Here is a 12529-nt window from a genome sequence, read left to right on the forward strand (position 1 = left end):
GATACTCAGTTCTATAAATAGAGAATGTTCCCAAAAAGAAGACTACAAAGGAAACATGGCTCTTCAAAACAAGAGGGACAATCATGCTGTAAAGAATTACTATTCTGTTTCCGTACTTCCAACTGTAACTAAGATAGCTGAGAAAGTCCTCTACAATCGAGTAACATCATTCCTTAACAAAATGGGATCAATTATCAAACATCACTTTGGAATTATGAGAAGTAGGACAATGAACAGTCCATTGGTTAGTTTCACTGTCGTCCATATTCTTAAATTCTTCATCCGGAAGGGCTTAACCTTCTGGACTTTCTACTGAAGTGATATGAACTGGAATTATCACAGGAAATCTGTGTGGGGGAAGGTGAATGGCAGACTTATTTGTTGGAAGAATTCAATGAAAGTGTGTTGCATCGATAGAGGAAAATGGGTACACAAAACTACTGTTCTAGAATCTTGTTCCAGTATTTGGTCAGCATGATAATTGACATCAAATTCAGAGATGCACAGCTAGGATTATAACAAGTCAGTAGAGCCCATACAAAAGAGTAACAGAAATGCTGGGGGAACTTAAATGTGTATCCTTGGCAGAAAGATGACATATTTCTCACAAAACCCTACTGGATAAATTTAGATAACCTGTATTCAGAGATGACTGTGAGAACATTATGCACCAGTAATGTATATCTCATGTACAGATCATGAGAAAAAAGTAAGAGAGATTAGGTTGCATACAAGGGCATACAGATAATCATCTTTCTCTCGGTCAACACACAAGCAGAATAGCAAAGAAAATTGATAACATTGTTTTGATGAATCTTCTTTCATGCACTGTACAGTATTTACATAGATGTGCATGATCTAAGCAGGGCTTTTGATATTATAAATTATTCACTGTGCTTCATATGACATCCAAGGTACAGCAAATGGTAGAAATCATAAGTGTAGAATCTGAAGAAATTTACTCTGACAAATCTCTGGAAATTTGTGGAATTCCACAAGGCTCAGTACCTTTTATCAATAAACCTCTGTTAAACATATCAAATAATTCTCCTGCTTTATTTGTTAATGACACAATCTCCTCTCAGCTCTGTACTTCAAGATAAAGATTAATAACATAACCAGTAGACGCCTGCTCAGGCTGCTGCTAGGAGCAGGTAACACAGTACATGCACATTTTTATCCATCCAAAACATGGAACCTATAAAAAAAACTGAGGATACCGTACTAGAACAAGTAACAACACTTTTAGAAATGTGGGGTGATGGTATCCTTCAGTGGACTGGGTGCTTGTGTTGTCCTAATCTTTTTGTCTCTTCTTCATCACAAAGTTGTGCAAGTTGCTGAAGTGACATGAAACAAAAAGACTCACTCCAGGTGGGCCTCCCAGCCAGTAGTGCCATACAATCATTTTCTTTTTCATTGGGACTGCCATAGAAACTGCTAAAAAAGTCAGGGGATTTGCAATACATTCAGAACTCTCAGGCAACCACATTATATAAACACTCTGTATCATGGACATGCATATTCAGCAATAGCAAATGGCACCCCTTCAGGGGGGGGGGGGGGGGGGTTATACAGAGAAAAATCTGACTTTTGCGAAGGAGTAGCCATATGATCAACCATCAAATCAACATTCAAATAATTGAAAGTATTGCCAGTGTCCTGTATTTACTGTCTCTTTAGTCAAAAAACTCTTGATCTGTCAGCAGTACATGGGAAAATACATAACCATGACACATGAATCAAACAAAACATTTATCTGTTGAGTAAAAGATAGAAAATAAGTCATGATGTGGAAAGATGTAAGGTCAGCCTGCACTTTAACACTATACTCCTATCCATTATAAAAATTCAATGTCTCTTGGAATCTAATCAACAACACTTTTTATTCTGTTGATGAGTATCTAAGAGCAAACTTGCAGTAGCTGTATTGTATGTCAGTAGAGAGTTCTAATAATTCATCAACTGTAGACTCACTATTTGTTTATATATTTATCTTTTTGGGAGGGAGGAAAATCCTTAATGGAGTTCCACAAAGTTTAATCGTGGGTACTCGGTTGTTTCTTGTGTATTTAATGCACATCGATCAGACTGTTATTTTTGCAGACACACTAGTATTATAATTAGTCCCAAAAGATAGACAGCAACAGTTATTGTCCATTTAGCTAAGCTCCATTTAGCAAGAAGCTGGCAAATAAATAGCAGGATGCCGACTCAGGATTCTCATATCTTCGGGCAATAATGCCATGTGGCAGTTAGTCAACATGATGACATCCTTAATAAATTTAGTGGAAAAGATAGTAGACTTTGAATGAACACATTGTATGCAGTTCTCGTTATGATTAATCCATGCATATTTGTTTCCTGTAAAATAACCCACCAATTTTGTTACTTTATGGATACTAGCAGCTGCATGGTGTAAACATCTGGGTTGTACACAGGTATCTACCAGGGTAATTTCTCTCATCTTTATTAACCTGTAGTTAAGGACCACTTTCCAACTGTCAACAGCTATTTTTTGCAGCAATATCTGATGGTGTGATTGTTAATTTAGAGATCTTTTGTAATTGGATCTTATTTTCATTATCATGTATGTGAGCATTTGACAAACATCACATCTATGAACTGCATTTCATATTAAGGTCAGTAACATTAATTTATGTCAAATATATAGTTGATTAAGATATAGAGCAGTCAGTAGCTGTCATATTAATTTCAACTGATCACCGTAAGAGATTCTTCTATTGGAGATGATATGCTCCTGCCTTTGTCTGACCTGCCAGCTATCTATTAACCATCATCCTTCACTGTTGCGTTTTGATCCATTATATACGTTGTTAGTACACCGGATACAGGTAAGTCAAGAGCAGTTTAATGATGTATCGAAGGCACTGGGCAGCTCTGCATGTTATACGTTCAAAAAGCATTGCTCTTTGTCCATCTGATAATTGGTGACAATAAGTTAAAATGCTCGACCTTGGATTCAAAAAATTGATGTGGTATAAATACAACAGCCAATACAGGTTATACGCAGTTTTCAGTACCAGTTCAGCAACAGTGTTTGTTCATGAGCCTAGATTTTAAAATCGTTACTTTAAGTACATATCGAATCATCGATTAATGCGCAATGCTGGTACAATCAGCATGACTACAGAGAAGTGCAAGTGGAGCGATGTTTTGATGGATTCTCTGCTGCATTACGACGGAACAGGAACTGACGTCCGTCGATGTCAGCTGACGTAAAACACGATTTTTTTGGTAGCACTTAGCCGCTTTCGTCTCAGCGTGCAAGCCTTTCGTCTGACAACAGACGCGGCCGGGCGACGCTATACGAGCAACGTGGTGCCACCTGTGAGGCAATGTAAGAAGCGAGTGCCGCGCCGGTGAGTCGTCGAACGGTTGCCACCACAACTGCCGGGTCTTCCGCTGGGCGCGATGCGCTGCGCTTCCCCTCTCCGTGTCTCCACAGGAAACGTGATATCATAAGCTCGAAGACGCAAGAAATCGTCGTGACAGTGCAGCCGGTACCGCGCCCCAGAGCAAAAACAACTGCGTGTGCCAAAGCTTGCCGTAAGAAGTGCCGCGGAATCTGTCGCCGCACTGCCGGCCACGAGTTGTTTTGTGTTCGACAGGGTGCGTCCCTCACCGCAGCCGTCGCTTCAGCTTCGCTTGTTGACAGCGTGGTCATTTATTCGTGTTTTTGTGTGGCGGGTGGCGGCCAACAGCTGAGAGCTTTGGCGCGTACCGTTCAAACTGTTAACTAGGCTTTTGGTCGCCTACACGGCCTACAATACACGATAATCAGCTTTTGAGACATGCTTACGAGAAGCAAACAAGCTGCGCTCCAAGAAATCCGCAGGTGGACCATAGAAGACGTCCTAGCAGTACTAGAGAAGGTAAGCTTCTAAACTTGTTTTTTAAGCTTTGTCGCGTACGTAACATCGCATCATCAATGGTAAAGTCACACATCACTGGGAAAGGATTGAAGAGGTAAGGGAGATAGGAGGCACAGCTGAGTTAAGTTATATTAAAAAAAAAATTTAAAAATGTCACTGGGAAAGGACTGAAGACGTAAGGGACCTAGGACTGCATAAAATAAAAAAAAATTATCGGTATCATTTGTTTGACAGTTGTGGAGTCTGACTTAGCGGACTAAATGTTTGGTCACTGACCTGAAAACAGGTGCGAAGCATCTTCCTGGGGCAGTGTGAACACTTTCTGTTTGCAGCCTACAATAAAACGAAGGTAATTGAAAATTTAAGCAAATAGGAAGAACATTTTGCCTTTGGTAACGTGACACCGTCAGTTTCAAAACGTGTTGCTGAGAGTAAAGAGCTGATCTCACAAAAAACAACATAGTTTCTTAGAGACGAAATCTATTTCCTGTGAATTCATAGTTTTTGTCTGCCTTCGTAAAAGCGCGTAAGCCAACCCAAAGTACGAGTGGAATACAACAAAACAGTTCAGCTAATTTTGCTCTTCGTTTTGTAGATCGATAACGAGTGTGTTTACTTTACCTGTACCGTGGTCTATAGTAGCGCTTACAATGAACGGATCAATATCTCATAGTGGTGATCGCGATATCGGTTGCTAGACAGACAGATCGACTTTCGTATCTTATAAATTCCCTCTGTGTAAAGAGACAGCCGGCCGTGGTGGTCTCGCGGTTCTAGGCGGCGTGTTGGGTCACAGGGTTAGCTGCCCTATGTAGTAAAAAAAAATGAGTGAATGGATCAATAATGAACTTCAATGGGCGTCAGGTGACGTCCGCCACGAACAATTGAAACGAACAAAATGAGATAAAAAAAAGGCTCGAAGTCCTGAACCGTGCGACTGCTACGGTCGCAGGTTCGAATCCTGCCTCGGGCATGGATGTGTGTGATGTCCTTAGGTTAGTTAGGTTTAAGTAGTTCTAAGTTCTAGGGGACTAATGACCACAGCAGTTGAGTCCCATAGTGCTCAGAGCCATTTGAACCATTTTTTGTAAAGAGACAGATTACTCCAAATACATTGCCTATAAAAATATGATAAAGAAAAACGAATTGTCCCTCTCAATAGTACAACCATCGAAGGATCCGACTTAGCGCTGTAGAGGTAGTCTCTTCTTCGTACTTTAGTAAAAAGATGTTTGAAATGTAGAATTGTTCTATGTGATTCAGCCGACTTTGTGTGGACTAGTGGACAAGAGCGACAGCAGGTTTGAGGTTACCACCTCGGTTGCGAAATTACACGCAGACGACCGTAATTGTTACGCTCCTTGGCTTTATCATCAGCTATCGCTAGAAACTGGCACTGTTCAAGCTATAGGTTTGCAAATACGTGTATAGGTAACTTCTCATATACCAAGACTGCAAACAGGTAGCACATGTCCTCTTCACATTGAAAAATAAAGAGCATCAAATATTACATTGTTGAAAAAATAGTCACAGATGCGCGGTATGATGACAAGCAATTACAAGTGGCCTATTTGACGGTTTGTTGCTTTTACCGACCTTATCCCACCGTCAAAATTTCTAGCTAACCTGAACACATCTGGGAATAGCCTAGCCTGCAAACCGAGCGAAGTGACACAGTGGTTAAATATCGCAGTCTTCTTCGTAATGAGTGGGATTTAAATCTTTGGGTCATTTCAGTTAGTGCAGGCATTCAAGGTCACGGCCACTTGCCTGGTTATACATATTTACCCGAGCCAATTTTCTTCTTTTAACAGGCGGGGTGCCGAAAGAACCTTAAGCTCTTTCACCTCTGCAGTGGCGCACTGAGGGGCATTGAAATTCCCCTTCCGTCATCTAGCTTTAGATTTTCCATGTTGCGTAAATCGCTTGAGTTGACTATATGTATGGTTGTTTTGAAAAGGACTCGGCCGACTTCCTTCTCCCAACCGAAACTGTGTTTCCGTCTCTAAATGATCTAGTCCTGGGGGCTATAAACCACAACCTTCTTTTCTTTGCATGGCCTGCAAGAATGATGCTTATTGCAATAACCGTTTTAAGATCATCTCAATTTCCGAAGTCCGACACTATGCAGAGCACCATTCTGAAACATTTTTCTACTAATACGAGTAATACAGCATAACTGTCGTTATTTGGCGTGTGTGGAATTAATACTTTGCTTAGAAATGAAGAGAGAAAATGTTTTTGAAGAAGGCGGTTAGTTTCCTGGCAATGACCACGCGGCTGCTCTCGAAAATGGGGAAGTTTTTAAGTAACTGAACTGTATATCATAGGTTCGGACTGCGATATGCCGACCAATATTATACGATGAAGAGGAACGAAGTAAACCAGCGCTACATCTACCATAGACATCAAACATACTCTCAACGATACCACGCTATCCATCACGGGGCTTCCCACTGATAACGCGTCTTGAATGGAATCCATAGTATATGAAATGCGAACAGCTTTTGACAATACGCCTGCCGTCTCACAGTTGGGTGTGGAGCACATGGATCATAATATATTCTTCTGTAGGAATACATGTCTCTTCAAAGGAATCGAGACGCAGCAGTTGAGAATAAACCCGCACACTGCACTGCGAGATACGTAATGTTGTCGACGTCATTATACCAACCAGCTCTTTACTTAACAAACATGTTATCAGTGCCCGTGCCAATTACGCATTGTCTGCTGAACGTTTTGCTGCCATAATTGGGTTCTTTGATGGACGTATAGCTGCGATAGTTGCGTCAGTGTCCTCTCTTAAAACGTCGACCGAACGTTTAACTAAATATTAAGTATACTTCAGAAACAAGAATAGCAACTGGGCTGTTAGTTTCGTGAAGTTTATTTCAGCCAATGCCCACAAAAAGTTGGCAATATTGGTTTCAGCTCTCAAGTCGTGATCAGTAGCCCGTAAACACTTACTAGCCGATGGCTGCGTCAAACCGTGCTAGGAATAAGTTCCAGGAGACCCCTAGAAGCCACATCAAATTGGTTGGTTTAGTGATAGAGGGTAGAGCAGAACTAGCGAAGTTTTAACTAAAGATTTTCGTAAATTCATGTAATTGCGAATTTTCTTTTGGAGATTAAATATAAATAAACCGAGCAAGAGCGCCAATACGATAGTTTGTAGGGGACCGGGGGTATGGAGTATTTTTAATATTTCGGAAGACGAATGGCGACTTTTAAGAGACCATAAAAAGTTCCACTTCCGACCCTGTTGAAAACCTGCGTAACACCGACTTTTAAATGATTTTATTGGAAGAAAAACACCTAACTTTACCATAGCTTTTGCTTTCCTTGAAAGCTGGGAGTAGTTGGAGATGGGACAAACTCGGAATGAAGAAGCATGGAGAGCGAAATCGGCATTTTCGAAAAACCTGTCCTGGAATTTGCTTTGAGAGGAAGAGCGAAACAGCAGGGGCGCCTCTACAAAAATTTGAAGTCTGCTCCCCCTGAATGACATTTTAATATCTTAACTACAGCGTGACCTCATTCGGTAATACTTAATACTGCGTCTTGAAATAAATTAAAACTTCTAACCATGTAAATATTTTTCCTGTCGCTTTTCAGTTAATCCATAACCGCAAAAAGGCATAGGATTTGAGAGTTGTTGCAGCTGTAGATACTGCACCGAATTACTTTTAAAATGTCTAATTCCATTGATGCACTCCCTGGTATTTGCCTCCCCTTCATTTTTAAGAAAAGTATGTGATACTTGGCCGTCACACAATTTCTGTCGAACTGAAAATCATCATGGAATAATGCATCATATAACGCACTGTTTACGGCACCAAACTAGTTATTCTTGCCATTGCATTTGTAAATGCAGCAGAGAAGAAAAACGGTGTTTCTACACGTCAACCAAACCTCTATAAAATTGGTAGTGGCTGTACTTAAGATGCTTGCGAAGAAAGCGTAGGGCTTAACGTCCTATCGGCAACAAGGCTATTGGAAACGAAACACACGCTCGGATTGGGAATGCTGGAAAAGGAAATCGGTGTAGAACTTTTCATAGGAAGAAATTAGGCATTTGCCTTGAGTGATTTGGGGAAACGAAGGACAAAGTAATTCTGGATGGCCGATCACTAATATGAAATTCGGTCCTCCCTAATGAGAGTTGTTGTTGTTGTGGTCTTCAGTCCAGAGACTGGTTTGATGCAGCTCTCCATGCTACTCTATCCTGTGCAAGCTTCTTCATCTCGCAGTACCTACTGCAACCTACATCCTTCTGAAACCTTAAATACTATGCTGACGACCCAAAACTTTATGACGACATCCTTTAAAGCAGAGATGTCCAACCTTTTAGCGTACCTGGGCCACGTAGTAAGAAGACTTTTTTTTCTTACCGATCCTGTAGTAGATCTCACTTCTTGGGCCACACCGATATCTGCTTCCGGTCGCATGCGGCCCGCCCGCGAATTGGACACCCCTGCCTTATGGCGTGTTGGTCTACGTTTGGAACGCAATACAGCTGCTATTATGCGTGTCATGGACACTCCAAGTACATGGTAGGTTTCCGGAGATATGAGGCATCAGATGTCTACACACAGATCAAGCAGTTCTTGTAAATTACGGGGCGGTGGTTTGTAGTCTCCTAGTTGGCGTCCCAGATGTGTTGCATCGGCCTCAAGCGAATTTCATCGACAATACATCAACCGGAGTTCACTGTCATTCTTATCAAATCTCTGTAGCACAATTCTGGCCTCGTGATATGGACAGTTATCCTGCTGCAACACGAGATGGCCGCAGTGAACACAGCATGAAGGGATGCAGGTGGCCCGTGTTCGTGTAGTCCACGGCTGTCATAGTGCCTTCGATTACTACTTCAGGTCCCATGAAAGCCCAGATGAGTGACCCCCAAAGCATAATACTAGCCCCATCAACCTGCTTCAGTGGCGAGTTGCATGTCTCGAGTAGCTGTTCGCCTGGATGGCGGTGTATCGGGAGAGGACCATCGACCTGGTGTATCAAGAAACGTGATTCATCAGACACCTTTCCATATATCCACTGTATAATCTCGATGATCCCGCGCCCATTGCAATCGTAATTGACAATGTAGTTGGTTCATCAAGGAACACACAAGAGTCGTCAGCTGCGGAGCCTCATGTTGAACAAAGTGCGCTGCACGATGTGCTCCAAAGTACTCGTTCCTGCACCAGTATTGTATTGTACTCTGTCGTAAGTTCTACTACAAATCGCCGCCTATCCAACTTTACAGAGCTGGAAAGCCCACGACCTCCATGTTTTGGTGGCAGTGGTCGTCCAGTTCTTGGCTTCACCGTCTTTCAACCACCTTCCATAGACGCTCACGGCAGGAGCACGAGAACGGTTGCTCATCTTAGCTTTTTCGAAACACTCGTTCCCAGGCGGCGGGCCATAACAATCTGCCCTTCGTCAAAGTCGCCTTTTGCCCATCTGAGGCCCGTATCGCTGCTAGAATGATGCCCCCATTCGTCTCTGCTCTGCTTATACAAAGTACTTTCGTTGGTGCGTAACGTGCCAACAACGCCACTAGGCGGCAATCAATCTCACCGTGGGCAGTGATCGTAATTCTTCTTCTTACATCATCGTAGTTAGATACTGTTTCTGTGTCAAGTGTGTAAATATAACTGTTTATGTGACTGTGCTATTTAAATGTTGAGTGCCGTATCGTGTTTGTGCTTCTCCTCTTGAATATCGCCAGGAGGGCCGCCAAGCTTAACGACCTCCTTAGATCACCAACAGTGTCCAACGTCCTCATTCCATCTGACGTTTCTGAAAGATTTGAAAAGTGACATGATAAGGAAAAAGCATTATTGTACCGCCACCTTCTCTTGCCAACCAAATGATGATGCTGAAAATCTCTTCCACCATAATACTGATTAGAAAAAACAGTGCTGTATCACCACTGCTTTCCTTGCCATCCATATGAAGGTGTTGAAAATCTCTTCCACCATCAAGATTCAGACAAGGTACCTCAAGGCGGAGAACCACCGGATGCGAAACGAACTATTCCTGGAAACTGCTTCGTAAAACTATTGTGAATAATCTGTTATGAGACAATTGCAACCATTCTTTGTGTGTTCGACAAGTTGAATAAGTCAATGCTTTTGTCACATATTCAAATGTACTACAGAGAAAGACAATATGTGCGGTACAGTTCAGCATTTTCTGTTACTGCAACGTGTGCCACACCCTAGGCGATCATTTCAGAGTAATTCCTCAAAAAAATGATTCAAATGGCTCTAAGTACTATGGGACTTAACATCTGAGGTCATCAGTCCCCTAGATTTAGAACTACATAAACCTAACTAACCTAAGGACATCACAGACATCCATGCCCGAAGCAGGATTCGAACCTGCGACCGTAGCAGCAGCGCGGTTCCGGACTGAAGCGCCTAGAACCGCTTGGCTACAGAAGCCGGCAGTAATTCCTCAAACGAGTTTTTAAAACTTTATTTTCATGAACAATTCGTAATGTTTCATGGTCGTATAATAGTGTGTTGCTTCGTCTGCTGTACCGACAATGAAATACAGTCGTTGCCTATCTTGTTTACACGTGTCGCTAATCCTGTCTAAAGTGTTGTGATTTAAATGGATGTCAACAGTAATTTAACTATGGGGAGGAGTAAGGCAAGATTCTCACACCGATATTTTTTTACATTAAGGGTCGAGCATTTGATGACGTGTCATGAGCAAGAATTAAATTTTGCAGGAGAATCACAAAAGTTATTATATCCAAAGGAGTGATGGCTAGCGTTTAATATTTTTTTGTTTGTGGATTACTATTACACCGTACCTAGAAGGTACACGTTAGCTCATTAGCATACAGGATGCGACGCGTACCTTCCTTACCTCAAATAATTTTTGACTCACTAAATATATTTGTAATCTCTTTGACCGAGTCGGCTAGTGGCTATGGGAACATGAAATAATGACCAATGCGTTTTCGCAAGCATCATTAGCCATTATCTGTTCTTTTTTAATTTTTTATTGAAACTATACTATTCCTTGCGCCAGAATAGCAGATATATATCGGACATATTCAGCGATATAGCTCTTTTGTATGTCTGACAAGTTATGGAGTAAAAGATATTGATATAGGTATTTTTTGTGTTGTCGCCGCTATTTGAATGGCACAACGCCCCGAAATTTACGACACACTCCAAGGAAACAAGCGTCGTCGAGACAAGCATTACTTGATGCTATTTTTAGAGCAAGTTGCCAAAGTTTACGCCAGGTCGAAATCTCTTTCCTTCCAAAAGCAGATTCGTCTCAGATCTCTTCACGCTTAACAGAATCAACGATTTCATATTGTGCGCCACAGAATGTATGTACTCGAATAAACGTTACAACACATCCGCAGTTTGGAGACTGTGTCGTCGTTTTCTTGCGACATTTATGGTGACTTTTCATGGATTAGACATGAACCACCTTGAGTGTTGGCTTGTTATTATATTGTGGACTGTAATGTTCGTTGTACATTGTAAAAGGGAGGAAGGCTACTATGACATCCCACCTACATCGATGTTATTAGAGTAGGAGCATTTTCTACGGCTGGACGAGTATAAGGGGAGAAAAATTATCACGAATTTGCTGGAGGAACCCTCCTGACATTCGCCTGGCCTCATGTAAGGAAATCACGAGGCACGTAAATCACAATGGTCGAGTGTTATTTGAATCCCACTTCTGTAGAGACCACTGACTTAACCAGTTCGCCACCCATCATGGTCTCATAGCAGATGGCGAGATTCTTTTATTCTTTTTCACACACATAAATTTATGTTATAGTACAGTAGAGTTCATTCGGTTAGAGAGAATGTTCTCCGGCCATCTGGGCGTAGAAAGTTTGAGTAAGACTTTCCGTTCAATTTGAGCACGCCTGTTGATCACTTCGCAGTTGCCGACTTTCACTTCATTGCTCACACCTGTACCGGCTAAGCTATGACAGAAACATCAACACATCACACTTGGATGATTCCAGATGCATCCTTGCTCATCTGACGCTTTCGAGAGCAAATAAGGGATTCCGAAAAAATAGCGAATCACATCTCTAGAATATACTCTACTGGCCATTAAAATTGCTACACCAAGGAGAAAAGCAGATGATAAACGGGTATTCATTGGACAAATATATTATACTAGAACTGACATGTGAATACATTTTCACGCACTCTTGGGTGCATAGATCCTTAGAAATCAGTACCCAGAACAACCACCTCTGGCCGTAATAACGGCCTTGATACTCCTGGGCATTGAGTCAAACAGAGCTTGGATGGCGTGTACAGGTACAGCTGCCCATGCAGCCGCAACACGATACCACAGTTCATCAAAAGTAGTGACTGGCGTACTGTGACGAATGTGCTGGGCAGGGCAGTAGTCTAACATTTTCTGTGTCCAGAAAGGCCCGTACAGGACCTGCAACATGCGGTCGTGCATTATCCTGCTCAAATGTAGGGTTTCGCAGGGATCGAATGAAGGGTAGAGCCACGGGTCGTAACACATCTGAAATGTAATGTCCACTGTTCAAAGTGCCGTCAATGAGAACAAGAGGCGACTGAGACGTGTAACCAATGGCACCCCATACCATCACGCCGGGTGATACGCCA

At 42.1% G+C, this 12529-nt stretch overlaps 1 protein-coding gene across 1 annotated transcript in view; it reads left to right on the top strand.

Annotated features, from left to right (window-relative positions):
- The first annotated feature begins 1850 nt into the window (after window positions 1-1850).
- Window positions 1851-12529, top strand: part of LOC126356236 (uncharacterized protein DDB_G0284459-like) — a 399334-nt gene continuing 388655 nt past the window's right edge. Inside the window, exon 1 of the mRNA XM_050007061.1 lies at window positions 1851-3896. Within this exon, the coding sequence (XP_049863018.1) occupies window positions 3816-3896 (81 nt within the window). The 5' untranslated portion in view covers window positions 1851-3815. The remainder of the gene's footprint in view (window positions 3897-12529) is intronic.

This window comes from Schistocerca gregaria, chromosome 3 (assembly GCF_023897955.1).
Source record: "Schistocerca gregaria isolate iqSchGreg1 chromosome 3, iqSchGreg1.2, whole genome shotgun sequence".
Lineage (NCBI taxonomy): Eukaryota > Metazoa > Arthropoda > Insecta > Orthoptera > Acrididae > Schistocerca > Schistocerca gregaria.